This window comes from Salvia miltiorrhiza, chromosome 8 (assembly GCF_028751815.1).
Source record: "Salvia miltiorrhiza cultivar Shanhuang (shh) chromosome 8, IMPLAD_Smil_shh, whole genome shotgun sequence".
Classification (NCBI taxonomy): Eukaryota; Viridiplantae; Streptophyta; class Magnoliopsida; order Lamiales; family Lamiaceae; genus Salvia; species Salvia miltiorrhiza.
The window spans coordinates 19,233,864-19,255,914 of NC_080394.1; the positions used below are offsets into that span (position 1 = coordinate 19,233,864).

The following is a 22,051-nucleotide window of genomic DNA, read 5'->3' on the forward strand; positions in this document are numbered from 1 at the left end:
TCCTAATAAATACCGTTTATTCACAAAAAAAGACTACCTTTAATTCAATTTTAACCACTCATTTCATACAATGGTGGGATCATTTCTCCAATACATAAAAATCACCACTCATTTTATTAAAACAATCCCACCAAAAATGTCATGCTTTTGGTGGATGGAGTGAGTATTTTAGAGCATCTACACCTAGGAGCCCATTCGTGAGCTCTAAGAAAGTGGACCCAACTTAAGAGTCTCTCCTCCACATTGGGGGCTCTAAAATCCATTTAATTCACAATAACCTCTTCAATTTTAAATTAAATATTTCATTAAATTTAAAATTTCAACATTACATTAATTAAAATAAATTACAATAAAAAATATTACAATAACTTAATTATAGCTGGATCAGACCAAATTGAGCTCAAATGTGCTCGATTAAATTTGAGTTGAGGCGGTTGTGCATTTGGCACTCGCGAAGGGAGGACTGTCGAGTCAAATAAGCTCGGAATTTCGACGGAGCTCCGGTGCGAGTACAAGATGAAGCAGTGCTACTCGACGCCTCGTTGTTTTCCTCGTCTTCCAACTCCGTCGCATATTCTCCTTCATCTTTGATTACCATGTTATGTGTATAATACGCGCAAACATGATATCGCTCAGATGCTTCTTCTTCCATAAACAAGTAGGTCCTTTGATAATAGGCCATAGAACTTGAAAGACACCAAAAGCTTGTTCTACGTTCTTCCGAGCCGTTTCTTGCATCAATTCCCCTTATTCTTCTTGTTCGAAGGAAATATCAGACTCTTCACGAACATGGGCCGATTTGAATAGATGTCGTCAGTTAAGTAGTAGTCCATCGTGTAGTAAGAGTTGTTGGCTTCGAATTGCACCAGTGGAGTCCTTCCTTCAAGAACATCGTTAAACAATGACGATTGGTTAAGCAGATTGATGTTGTTGTTTGAGCCGAGTACCCTAAGAAAAGCATGCCAAATTGCAAGTGTACATTTATGTATGGTAGGAATTCGGCTCTCCCAATAGCGTTTTCGCGTTGTTGGAAGTAAGGATCAGATTCCACCTCATTGACAATGCGCAAGAACAAGGATCGGCGCATACGAAAATATCGCCAAGATTAGCTTCACGATCGCGATGAATATATGCTTTTGTCTTCCTTTTTTGTTTCGGCAGGCTATCCAACCCTACATGACTCACAATTTCTAAAAAATATTCAGAAGTTGCATGAATTAAACGATGGGAGGAACAACGGATGGAACCTCATCGGTGTTTGAATCGGAGGAAGAGTTGTAAAAGGAATGGGAAGAAAAAGACATTTTGGGAGGAGAAAAATGAGAAGTAGGAATTGAGTTTGATGTGAAAAATGAAAGGAATGAAGTAGTATTTATAGAGAAATTTTAGAATTAAAAAAAAATGAAATGAGTCATTTGTAACGGCTAATTTTTAAAAAAAATGAAAATTCAACTGAAATAATTGTTGAAAATCAAATAAATATAATTTTTAAAAAAATATATTTTTAGGCATATGCACCCAACACGGAGAGAAGAGTCGGCCTTTGAGCCATAGGGTGCAGCATTGTGGGGGAAGCGAACGACTAGGGCTCGAGGCCCATATTAGAGCCTTGATGGAGGTGGTCTTAGAACAAATAGTTATCATTTTTTTATTTTTAGATAAATTAAATAAGTAAATAAAGAAATTCAAAAATCGCGCGACATCGAACTCGAATCTAGGACCTCATGTCTTTAATATTAACCTCCTACCGCTAGGCTAACACACATTTTTTACAATAAAATCACAAATTTATTACAATTATGGAGTCTCCAACACAACAATAAATTAGTTACCTTTATTATTTTCAACAAAAACAAAAAAACTAGTTACCTCTATTGATAGGCTGCTTAACTTCTGAACGATGATTGTTTGAAAATGGTAGCAACTTTCGTTTTTTTGAAGTCAAAAACGGTAGAGCAACTTTAGTTATAAACTAGTTTTCGCATTTCCCACAATAAAACATAAATATTGTTGCTATTTTTCCAAGACATTCATTCCCTGAAACCCCCAAAAACAGAAGAGAGAGAAACAGAGTGTTGAAGAAAAGAAGAAAGAAGAGGAAAAAGTGGAGAGGTGTGTGATGAGAGACACATCTCACCGCACTTACTCCGTAATCAAAAAATAGTAAATATCATTATTAACATATTTTACAATAAATCATCTCTCTCTTCCTTCCACCTTTCTCCAATCTCCACTCCACCATTGCAGCTTTTCCTTCCAATCTCAACTTCTCCCCTAACAACCTTCGAATAAATCCTCTTAAGCAATAAAAGTTTTGCCGAGATTGGCAAGTTTCGACCACCTTCACCGATCGCACTCCCTGCAAACAAATTTGGATTTAGGGATCGCTTTTGATTTCGAATTACCTGTGGATTGCGATCATCATGTCCGGCTCCCCGTCGTCGTCGTCGGGATCGGAAGACGAGGATGAAGGAATCGACTCGTACCGTAAAGGAGGCTACCACGCCGTCAGAATCGGCGATAATTTCTCCGCCGGTCGCTACATCGCGCAGAAGAAACTTGGTTGGGGACAGTTCTCCACAGTCTGGCTCGCCTATGATACTGAATCGTCGGTATGCATATCGTAAACTTTACGTTCTGCTTCTTCTTGTTTCGGATTTCATTTTTTAATACATGTGTTGGCGTGTCATATCGTTACGTTCTTCGAGGCATTACTGTAGATGCGCCTTCATGCGCTTCGGAGGTTTGATTTTAGTAGCTGTTTTAATTTGGATAATCGTTTGATAGATCAATGTTTAGTGTATTTGTTTTATTCGTGATCGGATCACAATTAGGTATTGAAAATTATTCCAGTAGCTAGCTTGCATCTCCGAAGGTTCCTTTAGTCACTGCTGCGTTAAATTCTCAGTTTCCGCAAAAAGAAAAACTAAAAAAACTAGAACATTCAGTTTGAGCATTATCTGTTGATTTGATTAATTTTAGATACTTTCAGGAGGGAAATGCATTTTAGTAATCGATGAACATTCAGTTTGAGCATTATCTGTTTGAATGAAATGAGCTGTTTTTGATACCTTCTTTGCATGATTGAAGTAAATATTTATTTAATGCTGTTTGTTCGTCAAGCTACATGTTATATGAAGAAAACATGCTTTTGGCGTACAGATTATTCTCTCCATTGTAGACTCTCAGCAATTCAATAGAATTCTGACTCTGGCGCGATCATTTGGCTCCAGTTACTTTAAAGAATGCTAGAGCATGTCCTAATTAATTCTCTCTCAGATGATTGCTGTTGTCATGGCACGTTCAGTTCTAATCCAATTGGTGGGGTTTTCTTAGTTTGTCTTATTTTTGATTTGTTTGGTTCTGTAGAAATATGTTGCCTTGAAGATCCAGAAAAGTGCACCACAATTTGCTCAGGCAGCAATTCATGAGATCGAAATTCTTTCTGCTATTGCTGCTGGTGATCCCTCAAATGACAAGTCCGTTGTACGCTTGGTAGACCACTTTAAGCATGCAGGCCCAAATGGGCAGCATTTATGCATGGCTCTGGAATTTCTTGGTGATAGTTTGCTCCGTTTGATCAAGTATAACCGGTATAAAGGTCTCGAGCTCCATAGAGTTAAGGAGATATGCAAATGCATTTTGACTGCACTAGATTACTTGCATCGCGAACTACGAATCATACACACTGACTTAAAACCTGAGAACATTCTTCTATGTTCCACCATTAATCCTTCAAAAGATCCAATCAGGTCAGGATTGACTCCAATCCTTGAAAAGCCTGAGGGAAACCCTAATGGTGGAGTAATTGTTAGTAGTATTGAGAAAAGACTAAAGCAAAGGGCAAAAAGAGCAGTTGCAAGAATCTCAGAAAGGCGAATTGGTATGGGAGATGGGGTAGGCAGGACTCAAAAGCCTCCTAGAATCTTGGAAGGGATAGACTTCAAATGTAAAGTTGTGGACTTTGGAAATGCATGTTGGGGTGATAGGCCAATTGCTGAAGAAATTCAAACAAGACAATATAGAGCACCAGAAGTTATACTTCAGTCTGGTTATTCCTTTGCTGCTGATATGTGGTCATTTGCTTGTACGGCTTTTGAACTTGCAACAGGGGAGATGATGTTTGCTCCCAAGATTGGGCAAGGTTTCAGTGAGGATGAGGTAATAATCTACATTCTACACTTTGTTTTCATGTTAATGCATGATATGATATCGTACATGGGGTGAGAAAAGGCCCTTTAACGAGCTTTATTTCTATATATTGTGAAACATCTTTCAACTTACTGGAAGTAACCTCTTAATTCACATCATCTTGCTGGGCGCTGCTTTCACATCCCTCATCTCTTCAGTAAATTGCTTTAAATTTGAAATCTAAAAGTTTAAGGTGTACAAATGTGGTCAGTCAGAAATTTTTAAGATGACATTGGTGATTGATTTAATTAGTTTTCCTATCCCAGTTCCTGATTTAATGATGACCCCAAATTGCGATGACCTCTAGAATAATACTGCACATGTGAAGTTATAATTAGAGCAATTTCAGGATAGTAAAATAGCTAATGAGCAACCCGAAGCACAACATTTTCCACCTTTTTTGGGTGCTTTTACACAAGTAGTGTGCTGGAAGTGGTATCAATCGATATGTCATATGATAGGTTTCCTTTTGCAGGATCACCTTGCTATGATGATGGAGCTCCTTGGAAAGATTCCACGCAAGGTAAAGATGCACTTCTCATTTCTCTATATAAATTCAAGCTATAGCAATTTTTGCTGACTCTCATTGGTTAATTCTGAAATGTAAGATTGCTACTAGTGGTGCCCGATCCAAAGAGTACTTTGATAGATACGGCGACTTGAAGAGGATTAGAAGGCTGAAGTACGGGTCCCTTGATCGATTACTTGTTGATAAGTACAAGTTTTCTGATGCTGACGCACGTGAATTTGCTGGTTTCCTATGTCCCATACTTGATTTTGAGCCAGATAAGCGACCAACAGCCCAGCAGTGCCTGCAGCATCCATGGCTTAATGCTGACAATCAGACAAGTGGGTTGAATGCAGGAATGAACGACCTGCAAATCAAGCTGAAGAAGTGATGTAGGAACGAGGGACAAATTCTCCACATGCTTTGAGTTTTGTTTGCCGTAGTTATTTGATAGATTCTGATTTGTCAGGATTGTAATATAGTATATGATTAGCACGATGACAAGTGAAGAAATTGAGCTGGGGATCAAGCGCTCGGTGCTGCAATATTTCTGCAGGTTGGTTAGTGTTGACCCTCTTCGTCATGCTTTCCCACTCCATGAGAGAAAAGCGAATGGAATAGGCACGAGCCGTGCTGTGACTGTGGCCGTCCCTTCTTGGGTTTTAGTGCTCCGCGCCTGTTTTAGGTTGTGTTCGTTACGATCTGTTCTTTCTTTCCTTGTGGGATTTCATATATGGTGGTTCTTTGTTAATTTTTTTTTTTTTTTTTTTGTGATTGTAGAATCATATGTTTTTAAAATTGGCTGTTATCATCAAGAATGTCAGTACGTTAATTTTTAGTTCATTCAATTGAAGATTGGTTGTATTCGAATAAGAAACCGTTTCTTGGGATTTTTTTTTCTCTATTGTGTCAATATTTTGGAAGACCTTGATCTAGAGTGGTCACTGCCCATTCAATATACTCGGAAGACCTTGAAATTTTCTTTGAGATAGGTTTTTTTTCAAGATTTGGAAATCATGTAGATTTTGAGTTTGCTATATTTACTCGAACAAACAGTTTTGAACGAAGTTATATTTCCAAGGGAAATTATTATAAAAAAAATTAGGGGTAATTGCGTGTAAATTCATAACGTTTACACGGAATTAGTTTTTGCTCCTATTTTAAAAATTCGCTTCTAAATACATAACCTTTCATTTTTGTCTCGTTTTTGTCCGATGACAGGTTTTTTCTTACACCGGCGCTGAAATTGATGCGGTGGTAGCCGGAAATTGACACCTAAACATATTATTGACATGTGAAAAAAATAATAAAAAATTCACATCATCATCTTCCCCAACCTCTCCCACTCCCAAACCCCAATTCCCCACCTCCCCACCCGCCGCCGGCGCCGCCACCACCGGCGCCGCCACCACCGGCGCCTGCAGTCGTCTGTCACTCTCTGGTTTTCCAGCAACAACAGACCATCCAAATCCCCACATCCACCGCCCAATTCACCCTCTCCACATCAATTCCGGCTGCCAATTTCCGACTCTCTGGGGGGAAGGGAGAAGAAGGTAGATTTTTTTTTTGTTTTTTTTAATTTTTTTTTTCCACATGTCAATAATATGCTTAGGTGTCAATTTTCGACTGTCACCTCATCAATTCCGACTGCCACGGTGTCATTTCCGATGTCGGCGTAAGAAAAAATCGATCACTGGACAAAAATGAAAGGTTATATATTTAAAGGCAGATTTTTTAAAATAGGAACGAAAATCAATTTCGCGTAAACGTTATGGATTTACCGACAATTACCCCAAAAATATAAGGAAAAATTGCACCTAAATACACAAACTTTATCGAAAATCCATTTTTGACGCGATTCCAGGATTTTACATTTTAATACACCAATTTAAGAAGTTGTTCAATTTTGACACAATTTTGAATTCCGGCGACCGGGATATTGACGTGGCAGTCGGAATCGCCACGTCACACACACACACTCCACCCTCTCTCTCTCTCACCCCACTCTCTCTCTCTCTCTCTCTCTCTCTCTACACGTCAGCTTCCCCCCACCCTCCTGATCGGACCCTCCCCCTCCCCCTCCCCAGAACTGCGTCGAACCTGCTCTCCCCACCACCACACCTCTTCCTCCACTTCCTTTCCCCACCACCATCACATATCCGCCGCCCCAGCAGAGGGGGCTGGAGAAGAAGTGTGGGCAGGCAGCCGTCGGACCCTCCCCCTTCTCCCACCGCGTCGAACCCTTTTTCTTCCCCCACCACCCGCCGCCACTTCCCCCACAACCGCCGAGCCCATCGTCGGAGTACAGAATCGGGGTCGTGGTCCTCAGAAACGCGTTGTCGGAGTACTGAATCGGGGAATTACAGAGGTGAATTCGGGTTTTGGGTTTTGGATTTGAGGAGAAATCGAGCCCTAATCCCTTGTCGATTTTGTTGGTGGGGAAGGGCGGTGGAGGGAGAGTCGTGGGGAGTGCGGTGGTGGGGAAGGCGGTGGAGGAAGAGGTGTGGTGGTGGGGAAGAGCAGGGGCGGCGGATCTGTGATGGTGGTGGGGAAAGGCGGTGGAGGAAGAGGTGTGGTGGTGGGGAAGAGCAGGGGCGACGGATCTGTGATGGTGGTGGGGAAAGGCGGTGGAGGAAGAGGTGTGGTGGTGGGGAGAGCAGGGGCGGCGGTGGAAGAGGCGGTGAGAGAGAGAGTGATGGTGGTGGGGGAAGCCGGTGAGGGAAGTGGCGGCGGGTGCGACGCGGTTCTGGGAGGGGGAAGTGGCTGACGGCGGGAGGGAGGGTTTGCGGCTGGGGGCTCGACGGCGGCGGTGCGACGCGGTTCTGGGGGAGGGGGAGGGTCCGACCGGGGGGGGGGGGGGTGGGGGGAAGCTGACGTGTGGAGAGAGAGAGAGAGTGGGGTGTGAGAGAGAGAGAGGGTGGAGTGTGTGTGTGTGTGTGTGTGTGTGACGTGACGATTCCGGCTGCCACGTCAGTATCCCGGTCGCCGAAATTCAAAATTGTGTCAAAATTGAACAACTTCTTAAATTGGTGTATTAAAATGTAAAATCCTGGAATCGCGTCAAAAATGGATTTTCGGCAAAGTTTGTGTATTTAGGTGCAATTTTCCCAAAATTTAATGACTATTTTGTAACATATTCTAAATCAATAGCACTATTTGATATTGAACTTATCATCGGGTTGACTTTTCCACATACACGCACAAAAATATAAAGGTCAAGTGTAGTTTAATATAGTATGTGCCAACAACTCTATCTTTTAAGGTTCTCCAATCTCGATGATAAGTTTGGCTTGTTTTTCTGTCGTATAATCGTTATCTGCAGTATGATAAAATAAACTGGAAAGTCCATAAAAAATAATACTCCTACGAAGAAAAACATGAACATTTCTTCAACTCCAGAAAATTGCTACCCATGCAAAGTAAGGCTGCAGTATGGAATAACAAAAATAAAAGAAAGAAAATTGGAGAATTTTGATTGGATGTGGAAAATAACATATAAAGTTACCATCCATTTCCCATGGGTACAATCCCTTTTGATCTTCTATAAATGCATGATATCAATATATCAATATAAATAAGGGAATAGCGATACCTATATATCGTAAATGCAACTCAATAAAATTGGCTTCTCCTTCTATTCACTAGAAAACACTGAAAGAGTCACTTAAATAAATTTTCCAAATATGATGCATTCCAAAACCTTAGCAAGTGGAAGAAATGTGAATGTCATTCTTTTCATGAAAAAGACGATCAAAATTTTGCGACACAATGGATAGTGAAACAAGGGTGAAGTCACACTACGTAAACCCATTGGGTCTCTCTCCGCTCTTAGCAGATCTCCTCTGTACATCTGCATCGTAGTCCTACAACAAGGTCCTCTCAATTTAAGTTGCAGCTACGGGATCTTAAATTTTGACACGTGCAACTGCAATGTTCTCGCGGCTACATGCAAGCTAGTGCTAACCTGATGCCTGAAATCAGACTGTACAGATCCTTCATCTCCTAAAACATGATGGAACATCGTAAGATAGTTATCATAACTGACTGAAGATCCCTCAATAGGTAAAGTACCTGCAACTTTGGGACATTGCGTCTTTCAATCTGGTGACCTGATGATGGATAGCCAGTTAGGATACAATTTTAGTGAAACCTGTAAAATGGACAAGAGTCGCTTCAACATATTGTGCCCCACCATATCAACTCACTGATATTCAAGCTCCTACAAACAATCAAACATTATTATATTGAATTGTTATTTCATGAAGAATATGCAAGCTCCATGCCCAGCTCCTTCGCACGGCATTTCAATTGTTGTGGAGCAAAATAGTAAAGGTTAGAAATGCTACATAACATTATAAACCCCAAATACTTTAGAAACAAGGGATAAACCACATTATTCATGAGTTTTAACCCTGTCTTCTGCATATTGGTCAGTAGGCTTACAAATGGTTCAATGACAAGCAGTAGATATGCTAATGCACTTTGCATGACGGACGAAGCGATACACTGGTGCAGCATCAATGCAGAGTATATGATTGTAAGGGATAATCACTTGGCAATGATGAATAGCTGCTACAATTGTCCATGAATTCTCTAAATATTGGGGTTTTTCTTTTCTTACTTTCTTCCTTTTCTGTTACTCTTTTTTTTTTCTTCCTTGTGATTTTTTTTTTCATCAATCTTGCTAAGCTTCAGGAAAATTCACAAAATTCCTTCGGTTGAACTGGCAAGTGGAAACATCCCAAAAATATCACATATTATACGACATTTAAACATGGCAACATCAATTACTGGGATAACCATCAACTGGAACAAGGAATTCATTTAAATAGCCAAATAACCATAACTTGCCACATATTTGATTGATGTCTTAGACAATGGACTACATCTTACCTTGTTAATAGAGGTACTTTTTGACCAAAAGTGTTTCCAAGAGTTCCTGCACCGAAGTCCAATGCTGCAAAAGAGGAGTTACTTTATTTCACACCATTATGGATATCATAACTTGGATAATGTTTCTGAGTTCTGACTAGTGAAGGCCAACTATTGGGCATAACTTACATGCAATAGTTCCTCTTTAGTAACTTTTGGTAACATATCCAGGACACTGTCGTTCGGACTATTTCCAAGATGGAACTTGGTGCTAGAGATACTCTGGGTCAACCCAGTGAGGACCTGTTTTTAGTGAAACTTAGTAAATTTTTTAGCACTGATAATGTGAAGCTTCTCATGCTTTAATTTATACAAGAAATTCAGAGATGCAAAGGCACGCGTGGAGGTTCATTATCGGTTCATTCAACCCCATTTCTTTAATATCAAGTACAACACTCCTTAATGAGTCATAAGCTTTGCCCTGCACTCGCACTGGATATCAAGGGTTTTGTAGCTGAACCTGCATCTCCCAACGCTTTTAATGCATTAGCCTGCTGAGGATCAAAGAGAATTTAGACATTCAAAATTTATTGCTCTTGGGGTCAAATGCAGTTTATTGTGGGGAGCAACAGCAAGATCTCGAGGCCCCTGAAAATCTTCAATCTCTGCACTTGGAGAAATCCTGTTGGATAGCATTTTCTCTAAATTTGTGTTTGATTTATCATCAGACAATTCAGCGGCAAATATATACTGAATATTAATAAGCCAACTCATTACCAGATCAGGAAAATGAGCAGTGTTTGAATCCATAAGAATGGCCAATGAAGTTGAAAGAGCACCTACCCTGCTTTTTCCTGGAAAGGGCTTCTGCAACAGACCTTTTATCACTCAGCTCAACATATATTTGAATGATCTTAAAATTGAAACCAAGACTTCCGTTCAAGTGTACTTGTTCGCTAAGATAATACCAGAAAAAAAAAAAAAAAAAAAAAAAAAAAAAAACAAAGAGATAGTCAAATGAAATCAGCAACCTGTTAGAAGAACTTACCCACAACTCGTCCCTGAAGAACAACTGCAGAATGCTGATTGCGAGAAAGATCACACACATATCACGAACTAGCCCATGATCCTAAAATTTCAATGAAGCAAAAAGCATGCATGTACAAGTAGTTAAGACCACATAACAATCTAATGTAAGACTGTAAATAAAAATGAGCATTTTACAAAAACACAGAAGTAGAATCACACAAAATATCAGTAAGTATTGTGTCAAACAAGAATGGTTATATCAAATTAAGTTGTTCCCAATATCAGGAGAAAAATATACATACAGATATGAGCAGATCAAATTTACCGGGAGATGTGTCATGTGTGTAATCATCACCCTCATCAGCTTCAACGTCCACAGTTGGATCAACATGCCTAATCTGGTTAAATAATAAGTGCAATCAATCAGATGAAAAAATTATCTTGGAAGCAAAAGGCATTTCAGCTTTAAAATGCCAACTGAAGGTGAAAACAAACCTCAAATGAACTTGCCTTCCTCCGAGCTTCATTCGCCAGCATATCATCTGCAACTACATTTCTTTTAGATAAACATCATTTCTAAAAAAAAAGTATATGTAAAAAAATAATTGATATTCATATTAAGCTGTCTTTCTCTACCTTTCATAGTATATTACCTTATTATTGATTGATTAATAATTGTGAAGTATCGCTAAAAGCATAAATACAAAACTCTGAGCCCCAAATATTCATGATAAATTCGGCCTTTTTCCACCTTTTATTCTTCCCATATTTGTAGTCTATTAGCTTACTATTGATTAACAATTGTATTGTATTCCTTTCAAAAAAACTTGTACTGCATTTCTAAAAGCATAAATATGAGAATCTAAAGAGCATATGCGCTGGTGTAGAGTGTTCTCTTTTTCCCATCAGAATGAAATGATAAACAAATGAGCTACCTAATAGGACTGGTGTACCATAAAAAGCACAAAAGCAACTGCATACGATAAGGCTTGACTAGACCTTGACTATCAGAAGTCATACCAGACAAAGAGCTCTGTCTAATACAACCAAATCATGAAGATAGCAACATTCCTTTGGACTGAGAAAATATAGCTGTGGTAGAATAGAATGAGAATAAAGCAAGCTAAGAGGCGTGCACACACCAAGACAAGCATATAGTTGCATGCTCAACTATGCACATACTGGAGCTTTGCAAGGATGGTTCTTTTTACCGGGCCATCGGATAAAGGTTTCACAGTCCACATTTCATTTTTTAATGCTGGCCGCTGCTTTGGCCTTCTGCTATCATTCTGGTCTAGCAATTTCTGCACTTCATTAATGAAATCTAGCTATCACATAGTATTATTCATATTCACACAAAACATATTTAATGTATATTGGCCTTTCATCAAAAGCTGCAGCTGGAAAAAACGAACAGTTCACAAATTTAATATTTATAGAAATACATAGTAACATATATTAGGAATGTTTGGAGTATAGTCTGTCTGGAACAAAACATTCAAAATTTCCAATCCAATATGGAGCTCTGCATTATGCATGCCTGTTACAGCGGTTACAACTCATAAACTTCCATTATTTTCTGCAACAATAACTATGAGTAAAACTATAATCAAACTGTATGTGATTGTAGGCCTTATCTTCATTACTGAGCATCGACTTCGGTTGGCGTCTTGGCTACAATAGACAAGGCATGTAATCCACTCTGCAACTCATCTTGCAACAAGCTGTAAATCATCCTATGCCTTTTAACCAAACTCTTCCCTTCAAATTCTTCAGAAACCACCTCCACGTTGAAATGCGTCTCTCCATCACTACCGGCCACCCCCGAATGGCCAGCGTGCTGATAAGATATATCCTCAACATTCAATGCAGTTGGCCTCAGTTCTTTCTCCAAAATCCCCTCAATCCTCCTTCCCCTACTACCTAATAAGCTCGTACGCCCCAAATCCTCCTTCAAATCGCTGCCAATTTCACTATCTACCGCACCACCATTTCCACTATCTCCATTTGTGGAATCCCCAATTCCTGAGGAATCAGAACTAGGGCTTGCACCTCTTTCAGCTTCAACATACAATTGCAGAGCCTTCTTCTGCATCAATTTCAACATATTCAAGAAGCCATTATTCCGCGATGGAGTTAAACTCTGCTGCAACCCTAGAAGCATCGCGAAATCCGGCGAAACCCTCACAATCTCCTCCACGGGCCGGCCCGAAAGGCCTTGAACAAGCAAAGCGGCCAGCCCTTTCGTCAGCATCGAATCGGAATCCGCTTCAAATATGACATTTTTATCCTCGTCGAAATACGCTCTGACCCAGACCTGCGACACGCAGCCTTGGACCTTGTTTTCGCTTGTTTTGTAGTTGGATTCCAGAGGGTTGAGATTCCTACCGTAGAACAACAATTGCTCGTACTTGGCTTTGGGTTCTTCAACAGCCTGAAACAGTTTGACGATTTCTTGGAGCTTCGGCGGCAGCTCTTCGACGGGTTGCAGGGAGACGGAGGAGGAAGCGGAAGGAGGGGCGGAGAAAACGGGTTGCTTTGTGGAAATTCTTTGAAAGGTGATGTTCTTGGAGAAGAAGAAGAATCTGTGAGGCGGTGTGGGGGTTTTTGCGGGGTTGAGGAATGGAGCGGCGGAGAGGGAAGAAATGGGAATTTTAGTGGGAATTGACATGAGTTTACGATTGAAGAGTGAAATTTTTTGAGAGAGAGAGGGTTGGTGGAGGATGGAGAGACGAGAGTTTATGGATGATGAAATACATTTCATTTTGTTACTCATCTCCACAAAATCAAAATTACTCATCATCTCCTGTTTTAAATTTTTAATTGGGTACGGAACTAAATCTTTAATTAAAGATTAATAAATTTTAATCACACCGTCAAAATAGAAAGCAAAAACTTTCTTGCTAGTAAGCGGCAACACAACACTGGAACTTTCTAGTTAGTTTAATTTTTATAAAGAAAACGTAACTCAGTCTAATATATTCGAACTAAAAAAAAAGTATGTCTCCACATTATGTTTAGGTCTAAATAATCTTTTCATGTTGTAATTGCTAATATACGTACCCCTTTTTATTATTATCAATTCAAAATGATGTTATATCTAGACCTGTTGAATGATTCGTAGGATATTTGAATCGAAATTTCTGATTATGCGAACTTAAAAGATCGTCCAATTTCAATACCCGAAATCGAATCGAAATGTCAATACAATTATTTGAATAACTAAACACCCAATAAAAACTCACATCTCACTACAAATCATGATGGTAGACCGTAGAACAAACAAGGTCAGATCAGATTTGCATTTTTTTTTTTGAATTAAGATCAGATTTGCATCTTAAAATAGGGGAAGCTGCTAAGAGCATCCACACCACAACAGATCTTTCAAAAATAATCCTAATTTTAAATTTGAGCTAAAATAATAAAAAATGAGATAAAATGATCATCCAACAGAACACCTATATTAAGTTGGGCCCACAAAAAAATTTACACCCCCTCAAATCTAATCCTAAATTTACACCCCTTAAATATAATCCTAAATTTATAATATACTGATAATGAAAAATAGAAGAGTTATTGTGTGTAATTGTAAAATAGGGGTTAAAAATAATTTAGGGAAGACTTTAAGAGGATTTTTAAGAGTAAAATTTTGAGAGATCTGCTGTGAATGCTCTAAGTATAAGCCAAATCACGCAAAATGAAACTCATCTTATATGAGATTATGAAGTTTGCACCCTCACATTATCAAGAAATGAAAGTGATATTGTTGTGACAGAATAGGATTAAAGAGCACGATCAAACAGAAAAAGTAAAGAAGACACAAATTTACGTGGTTCACCAATTTGGCTACATCCACGGACAGAGAGGAGAACAGATTTTATTATGCAGCTAGGGTTACAGATTACAGATCTCAAGTATAAAGTACTGAGATAAAACACTCAAATTGAACCTAAAGCCCCAAACTGCATACTGAAGCGGGAGATTCAAGACTTAACAACAAATATTATATGAGATTAACCGAATCTGGATAGAATTTCAAATGAAGGAAACTATTGAAGTTAATCAATTTGTTCAATGAAACATTCTATCATACTTCATGTCCTTATGTGCAAATTTATCTCAAAATTTTCATTTGAAGTGTGTTATCTTTATTTGTAAGTTTATTATTATTAAGATGTGTTTATTTTAATTGTAATTTTTTTATTGGAAAATGATGGATAAGAAAATATGATAAAATATTTTTTTTTCCTCATTTTTTTGTCATATGTTTACTAAAGATGAAAAGATGAGAAAATGTTGAAAAATATTTTCACACAACAAGGGGTTGCCCGAGAAAATATTCTATTATGTCCGATTTTTTTTTTTTTTTGAAACAATATACTCTCATGGTCATTTTGAAGAAGGAAACACAATATTTTGCCACTAATTGAAAAAACAGAAATTCTGGCATTTTTTACATTTTATGACTGTTTTGCCCTTAAATAGGGCGGACCGAATTCGGATTTGCGCGCGGGTTAGACACATATGGCACTATTAGTACCATTAGTACCATATACTCTGTCTTATATAGTGCTGCACGAATGGTACTTATGGCTATATTAGTACCATTAGTAATATATACTTGTGTGATGATATTATTTAGATGGATACAGTTATATGACCATTTTGAACACTTTCCCGTATGGTGAAAGTAAATGAACGGATGAAGGTTTAATCGGTGAATTTATTATCGAATTATGAATTATACCTAGTGTTTGATCGAGAAAAGTGAGAGAGAACAGTTGAATTGCTTGAAAACACAAGTGAAGTTGTTGTTGTATTCAAAAGTAGTGAGTGCCTCCTTTACAAAGCACGAGTGCATGGGTATTTATAGATTACATGCTAAGGGTAAAATAGTAATTTCGCCTCTAAAAACGTGCTCCCCGCGTAGTTGATGGCATAGTGGTAAATTCGTTCACAGGCGAGCGATTCCTCTGTTCTGGTGCATGGGTAAACCGCCTTTCTGTTCCTTAGTAACTTCTCTGGCGAGAGTCATTCCTCTGACGAGGATCATTTTTCTGGCGACATCCGTTCCTTTGGCGAGGTCCGTTCCTTTGACAAAGATCGTTCATCTGCTCTGCATATATTACTCCTCATCACCGTAGGATTTAAATTATCCATTTAGGATTTAGATTCCTCATTTAGGGTTTAGATTCTCCTTTTAGTATGTTGCACGAATGGTACTTATGGTCATATTAGTGTCATTAGTGCCATATGTACCTAACCCGCGCGCAAACCTGAATCCGGTCCGCCCTAATTAAGGGCAAAACAGTCTTTATATGTAATAAATGGCCAGAATTTGTGTTTTTTCAATTAGCGGCCAAATATTGTGTTTCATTCTTCAAAATAACTATTTCAAAAGTGCTCTCTATTTTTTATCATAGTTAACATGTGAAAATGGTGGAAAATAAGTGAAAATATAATTTTTTTTCTCTCCTTTTTTTTATCAAAGTAAACGCTCCTTTAGAAAAGAGTCGAAAAGAAGAAATAATTTTTTTTTATCACATTTTAGTGGTTCACACTGCTTTTGTCTATATTCTCTTTGATGAAAACATATATGAAAATATTATTAAGATAGAGAAAAGAGATAAAGAAAAAGGAGAGAAAGAGAAAAAAAAGGAAGAAAGAGAAAAGGAAATATAGAGATATAAATTAAATTATAATAATATATATTTTGAGAGTAAAATTAAAATCGTACAAATATACAATATGAAAAAATATTATCACATATGTAACTTGTGATAATATTATCATAAATTAAAATAAAAAAAGTAAAAAAATGTGATAATATTAGCGACTGGAGTACTATCTAAACACGAGACAAATGTAAAAAAAGATATGGCAGAACCAAAGAAGAAAAAAGATTAATACCAATAAGCCTATTGTTTAGCGAAGGCCGCTAAAGATATGTTTACACTACATATTAGGAATGAAACGTTTTTTTTTGTGGAGGGTTATTTTCATGTCGCATGTTTGTATTCATAATAAAAATTTCTCTTTTCCTAAAAAAAAAAAGGTTTTAAAAAAATTATTTATTTGCGATGCATATAACAAAAATCAATATTCCAGGTGGCCCCTGGGCCTGCCCCTTGTACTGTCCAACATGCTTACTTAACCATGCTTTTTTTGGAGAGTTGTATGCCATTGCAACCCATCTTATGTCAATGACAAACAAATATCGATATTGTGCGTTATTTTTTCTAATTATTTTATTTTTAAGGGTTAATGCTCCTAAATATTCGCATTATGTTTATTTTCGTGTTTTGTATTTATTCAAATTTTTTGGCTATAATATACTGCAATTATATTATTAATTCAATTTTGCATCCGATGAAGAATTTCGGTAAACCAACGTATCTACATGGTAATTTAATTTATAAAATGACTTAAAAACTTAATTGACATGTCAATTGGAATAAACAAGAATTATTTTTACGTAACGTGGAAAGAAACACGATGTCGTTTTGATTCGACATCGTTTCACCTAGGCACGAAAGTTAATTGCCGATTAGGATTAAAAAATGCAAACCCTACATATCTTAGCAAAGAAATCGGCAGTAGAAAGTCCAATTCTTAGCAATTGCAATGAAATTCATCATAAGCAAGCCCTACGAGAAGTGGAATTAGCAAGTCATTTGAAGAATCTACCGCTACCTAATCAAAGCGTCATCGCTGGCTTTGAAACCATAGCTCAGTCTCAGTGAATACGGCTCCACTCCCAGAACAGGAAAGGGAGGAATGAAGAGGCGACTAGTAGAGGCGTTGCTAGGTTTCCTATTGGGAGGAGATGAGAGGAGGCGACGACGACGAGGATAGAGTGCAATGCTCAACTACGGTTTAAAATTGAACCCTAATTAACATAAATTAAGGCCATAAGAATCGTAATTATAATTAAACACTTCAAATTAAGATAAAACGACCATTAAAAAAAAACATCTTCATTCGATATATCGGCCGATGGTGACATGTCAATTATTCTCGCTAGCAAGTCAACCTGAATTTAGGTGTAATTTAAAGGATGATGCAAAAACAACATAATTGATATTATACTGAAACGGAAAATTTGTAACAAATGCAAAACACAAAATTTAAATAATTCAGATATTTAGAGGCATTAACCCCTAAAAACTAGGGCAAAAGACATTTGTGATGAAGAAATCAACAGTAGAACCGAAAGGTAAAAAAAGTTACTACCAACTGTTATGCTACATTGAGTTGAAAACAGAAAAATTAAAACACAGCATATCAGAAGTGGTTCTGGATCAACACAAAAGTTTCCATTAGGATACACAGTTGTGTCTCAAAAGTTATAAAGACCACCATGAAAGATTGCAAATATTACAATAAAAAAATTAAAGATTGCCTAGGAAAGTAAGTACCTGCACAATATATAGCCTTCAATTCACAGCAGCTGCAGCTCATCTCGTATGAGAGAGAGAGCAAAAAAATTGGTAAACAAGTAGTATGTATATTGGGCTACAAGAAGATGCAGCTGCGCTGTTTCTCCGCCTCTCGTGAATGTCTCTTGTATGGCACAAAACCTTTTCGACAATCTTCAAAATCCGCAGAAGCCCTCTTACTTAATCTAGAGGCGAATTCATTTGCAGTCCCTCTCATTTCAAGTAAGGGAGGTCGACTGTCAGTATCCGAGCTCTTTTCTCTGTCTGAATCAGTTGATGAACCACTGGAAGACACCTCCTTCTCTTCATTATTGTCGACATTGTTTTTCTTGTTGAGCATTTGCTGAGTCGAACTTGATGAAAGCATCAGCCATGGAAAACAAACTGTAGATGAAGCATCCACATGGCTCACATGCTCAACTGTTACCTTCAGAGGTATCACTTTCAAAGGGAATGAAGCATCCCCTTCACTTTTATCTACACTCTCAGCCTTGCACATCGAAAATGAAGTTCCAAACGAACCCTTCACTAATAACGTCTTACCAAAGAGCTTCAGGCGGTGAACAGCAGATTCATCTTCTTCAGCAAGATCATCATCTTGAGACAGAAGCTCCAGATTCTGTTTAGTAGAAACAGACATGTGTTAGTTATGAGTTGGATTATATATATAAGAAGCAATTAATGCTGGCCTACTGATTGTGATAGTACCGGAGAAACTTCTTCATTGGGACTACATTTTCCGTCTTCATGCACTGATTTGGATCTTGTAGGTTCTTCAGTACCACAAGAAGCACTGGCATCAAGAGGAAGAGCAGATGGCACTGGTGATGAGATACCTTCTGGAGTACATGAATCAGCTCTGGCAGATGTATCCGAATGATTTTCAGATAACACAGAAGTAGGAGATTGCGTCTCTTGCTCCGACACATCTTGACTCGTTAATTTCTCAGATATTGATGCCCTAGTTTTAACCACAGAACCTGGCTTCCGAGGATAAGGGTGCACCGGCTTCCTCTTTGGCCTAGGAGGAGGAATTTCGATCAGCTTTGCATTGCTGCCATCTCCATTACTACTCTCTCGAGCAACCTAAATGCCACGATCATCCACATTTAAATACGGAAACACCTAACCCCAAATTAAGTTAAAACAATGCAGTTTTGATGCCTAACCTCACAAGAAATAGATGACTTTCTTAAAAGGAGGAGCATATGGACATAATGGCAGATAATGAAACTTATGAGAACAGTTAACCTTGGAGAAAAACTTCTGTGCATGGCTTCGGATTTGTACTGCTGTTTTCGTACCCACGTGCTCTGGAAAAAAGGATAACACAATTTCCTCAGAATCAATCATTTACTAGAAGACACATACATAGTGCCAATTGATCAGTACCTTCAATTTTCCTCCATGCACGACCATGAAGTTTCAAGGCCTCGAGGAACCTTTCATGCTCTTCTTCAGTCCATCTTTCCCTTTGTTTAGTAATCATATATGGTTTTCTCACCTGTCCCAATAAACACAAGACACAAGAGTACTAAAATCAACTAAAGTCGCAAGAGTATCTCCATGTATAATAAACCTTAAGAGTGAACTCAAACAACTGATGAGCAAACAAACCTTAAGAGTGTACTCATCTGCACTAGAAAACTGCTCTTTCGACTGCAGAAACACCTCAGTCGCACTCATTGCAGCACTTGCATGCTTTCCCTGCTTCACAAAAAAACAAAACTCTCAAAATCAGTCCTTTCTTCATCACAATGTATATCACTGATTGAAATCTTCCCTATTAGCTAGCATGTGCCTATCAAAAGTATCCTAATAGCATTCACATTTCAGATGCAAGTATCACATTTGTAAAATCAAGACCCTAAACATCTTATCACAGAAATTTCATGAAGAAGCACAATCCCTCATACCAGTAAATCTCAAAATACAAACACTATCTAATACTAATTCATAATCTAAGTTTTAAGAGAAGAAGTGCCAAACAACTAGTTCATAAACCAAAATCTTGAAAGATTATCAAGCAAACAACCAAGTTTTAACAGCAACACATGACTAACTGTACAAAGTTGCCGGTTTCTTCTTTTAACAATATCAAGGCAATATTTATTAGACAAGTACAACAGTTTTTATCAAAGAAGAACTACATGAGGTGCATCATCCCACTATCTACAAACACAATCTCTGATAGAATGTAACGAGAGAGCATAATTTATAAATTAATCAGATAAAGACCAGGAAAAATATAACAAAATCACTCTCGACAAAACAAATTGATGCAGTATAGAATACTGGCTCACCTGAACTGCCATGGCTGCAGAAACCATTAATTTCTCCGAATCTCGTTCCACAAGTCCTCGAAGCTTTTCAGCTGACTGGAACTAATATCTAAACCTCAATTTTCGGAATAAATAATAATCCAAATCCTATAAAATTCGAAGTTTTAAGGGACCATATATCGATCCCTAAAAAATTCCGACTACTTGTACCAAATTTATCTCATTTCCTCTTTTGGGACAATATTGTACTCTCAGCTACACAACAACTCAACACACTTCTTAATAGGGAAAATGTATAAATAGGGCAGCTCAGGAAACAGGATTGCAAAATGTGAATCCAGAAAAAAGGGACTGTTCATTTAACAGAAAATAAGTAAAATATGAGCAATATAACACACCAAAGCTTCGATCTTTATCAGAAATTAACGATGGAAATGCAGAGTAAATTAGAGAAAGCGAAGAAGACCCAGAAAATTCTGTTCAGATTTCAGCTCAAGATGAGAAAAAATAAAGAAAAGAAATATCTGGATGAAGAAACTATTTTTGGTGGGATTTGTGGATTGTGGAGAGGGAGATGGAGATGGAGAAAGAAAAGGGAAAGAGAAGAGGAGGCAGGAGGCGCCACGTCAGCGGGGAAAAATAATTAAATAAATTAAATAGAAGTATCGAGAATTCTATGGAATCATGTGGCTGGAATTCAACAATCGGTGTGGACACGTGGCGAATGGATGTGGAGGCGGCCCCACTGCTGCTCTTTTTCGACCCTTTTATGCTTACTGTGCTCGCGCGTGTACGAAACAAGTGTTTACTCCCCACTACCTTGCTGCCATCTGTCGAGTTCCAAGTGGAGCTCTGCTCTTTCCAGGGGAGCTAGCTACATATTTGTTGCCTAAAAAATGATGACCAGATAACGTTTTTCATTTTCCATAAATTACAACTTTATTTATGTGAATTTCTGTGCATTTTGTAACGGGGAAGTCTAAAACCGTCTTTACACGAAATTTAATTTTTTAAAGAGCGAATTTTGAAAATAGTCATTTCACCTATTAAAATACAAAATTTAAAATTTAATTATATTTATCATTTTACACTTGCATATAAAAATTTAAAAATTATCCGTGAATCCACAACTATCATTAATTTTGATTGTGAATTAAAACTATAAAACTCAAATTCACAATTGAATAACTAGTATTGATTGTGAATTCAAGTTTTAAAGTTTGAATTCACAATTAAAAATAATGTTAATCGTGAATTCAAGTTTTAAAACGTGAATTCATAACTATAAATAGTGTTAGTCGTGAATTCACAACTAGAAATATTGTTAGTCGTAAATTCACAACTATAAATAGTATTAATCGTGAAATCAAGTTTTAAATAAATTCACAACTAGAAATATTGTTAGTCATGAATTCAAGCTTTAAAACTTAAATCACGACTTGCATTATATCTAGTTGTGAATTCATCAAACTGATTGTGATTTCTAGTTTTAATTGTGAATTCAATAACATTAAGTTGTGAATTCATAGATCTAGTAATGAATTTCAGAGTAGACTTTATTTAGATTGCAATTATCATGCCCTCTCTCTCTCTTACACTCACACATCAATTACACCAACATAACACGAGTTCGTTGAACGATTCAAACCTCACTTAAAATTTGGCATACTTCTGCTAAGAAGTCACAACATTAGGTCTCAAATCAGTGATTATGCAAAAGGTTATCAAAG

General features: G+C 37.7%; 4 protein-coding genes and 1 long non-coding RNA gene across 17 annotated transcripts; 1 reads left to right on the forward strand and 4 right to left on the reverse strand.

Moving 5' to 3' along the window:
* Positions 1-384: 384 nt before the first annotated feature.
* Positions 385-1,941, reverse strand: LOC131001730 (uncharacterized). The gene is made up of 3 exons (XR_009094010.1): positions 1,870-1,941; positions 980-1,190; positions 385-880 (listed from the first exon to the last, which is right to left on the reverse strand). It is a non-coding gene; the product is annotated as an uncharacterized LOC131001730 (long non-coding RNA).
* A 59-nt stretch (positions 1,942-2,000) lies between these two features.
* LOC131001592 (uncharacterized) lies at positions 2,001-5,576 on the forward strand. The gene is made up of 4 exons (XM_057928089.1): positions 2,001-2,612; positions 3,370-4,161; positions 4,667-4,714; positions 4,800-5,576. The coding sequence occupies exons 1-4, from the start codon at positions 2,424-2,426 to the stop codon at positions 5,088-5,090; spliced, it is 1,320 nt and encodes a 439-aa protein (XP_057784072.1). The 5' UTR covers positions 2,001-2,423; the 3' UTR covers positions 5,091-5,576.
* A 2,729-nt stretch (positions 5,577-8,305) lies between these two features.
* On the reverse strand, positions 8,306-11,875 carry LOC131001686 (general transcription and DNA repair factor IIH subunit TFB1-3-like). 8 transcript variants are annotated; one of them, XM_057928262.1, is made up of 9 exons: positions 11,743-11,875; positions 11,096-11,142; positions 10,903-10,998; positions 10,620-10,700; positions 10,349-10,438; positions 9,761-10,253; positions 9,593-9,656; positions 8,771-8,808; positions 8,306-8,670 (listed from the first exon to the last, which is right to left on the reverse strand). In XM_057928262.1, the coding sequence occupies exons 1-6, from the start codon at positions 11,762-11,764 to the stop codon at positions 10,230-10,232; spliced, it is 360 nt and encodes a 119-aa protein (XP_057784245.1). In that variant the 5' UTR covers positions 11,765-11,875; the 3' UTR covers positions 8,306-8,670; positions 8,771-8,808; positions 9,593-9,656; positions 9,761-10,229. The 8 variants fall into 8 exon arrangements, with proteins under 8 accessions (XP_057784245.1, XP_057784244.1, XP_057784243.1 ...); XM_057928261.1 differs by having other exon boundaries at positions 8,306-8,681; positions 8,771-8,918; XM_057928260.1 differs by having other exon boundaries at positions 8,306-8,701; positions 8,771-8,918.
* A 126-nt stretch (positions 11,876-12,001) lies between these two features.
* LOC131001614 (sufE-like protein 1, chloroplastic/mitochondrial) lies at positions 12,002-13,421 on the reverse strand. Its single transcript, XM_057928141.1, has one exon. It carries the CDS (start codon positions 13,401-13,403, stop codon positions 12,243-12,245), a length of 1,161 nt encoding a protein of 386 aa, XP_057784124.1. The 5' UTR covers positions 13,404-13,421; the 3' UTR covers positions 12,002-12,242.
* A 4,383-nt stretch (positions 13,422-17,804) lies between these two features.
* LOC131001605 (protein REVEILLE 2-like) lies at positions 17,805-20,944 on the reverse strand. 6 transcript variants are annotated; one of them, XM_057928125.1, is made up of 6 exons: positions 20,343-20,944; positions 19,657-19,746; positions 19,432-19,543; positions 19,291-19,352; positions 18,748-19,125; positions 17,805-18,658 (listed from the first exon to the last, which is right to left on the reverse strand). In XM_057928125.1, the coding sequence occupies exons 1-6, from the start codon at positions 20,367-20,369 to the stop codon at positions 18,116-18,118; spliced, it is 1,212 nt and encodes a 403-aa protein (XP_057784108.1). In that variant the 5' UTR covers positions 20,370-20,944; the 3' UTR covers positions 17,805-18,115. The 6 variants fall into 6 exon arrangements, with proteins under 6 accessions (XP_057784108.1, XP_057784109.1, XP_057784106.1 ...); XM_057928126.1 differs by having other exon boundaries at positions 18,733-19,125; positions 19,209-19,352; positions 19,657-19,749; positions 20,343-20,905; XM_057928123.1 differs by having other exon boundaries at positions 18,733-19,125; positions 20,343-20,904.
* Positions 20,945-22,051: the final 1,107 nt, after the last annotated feature.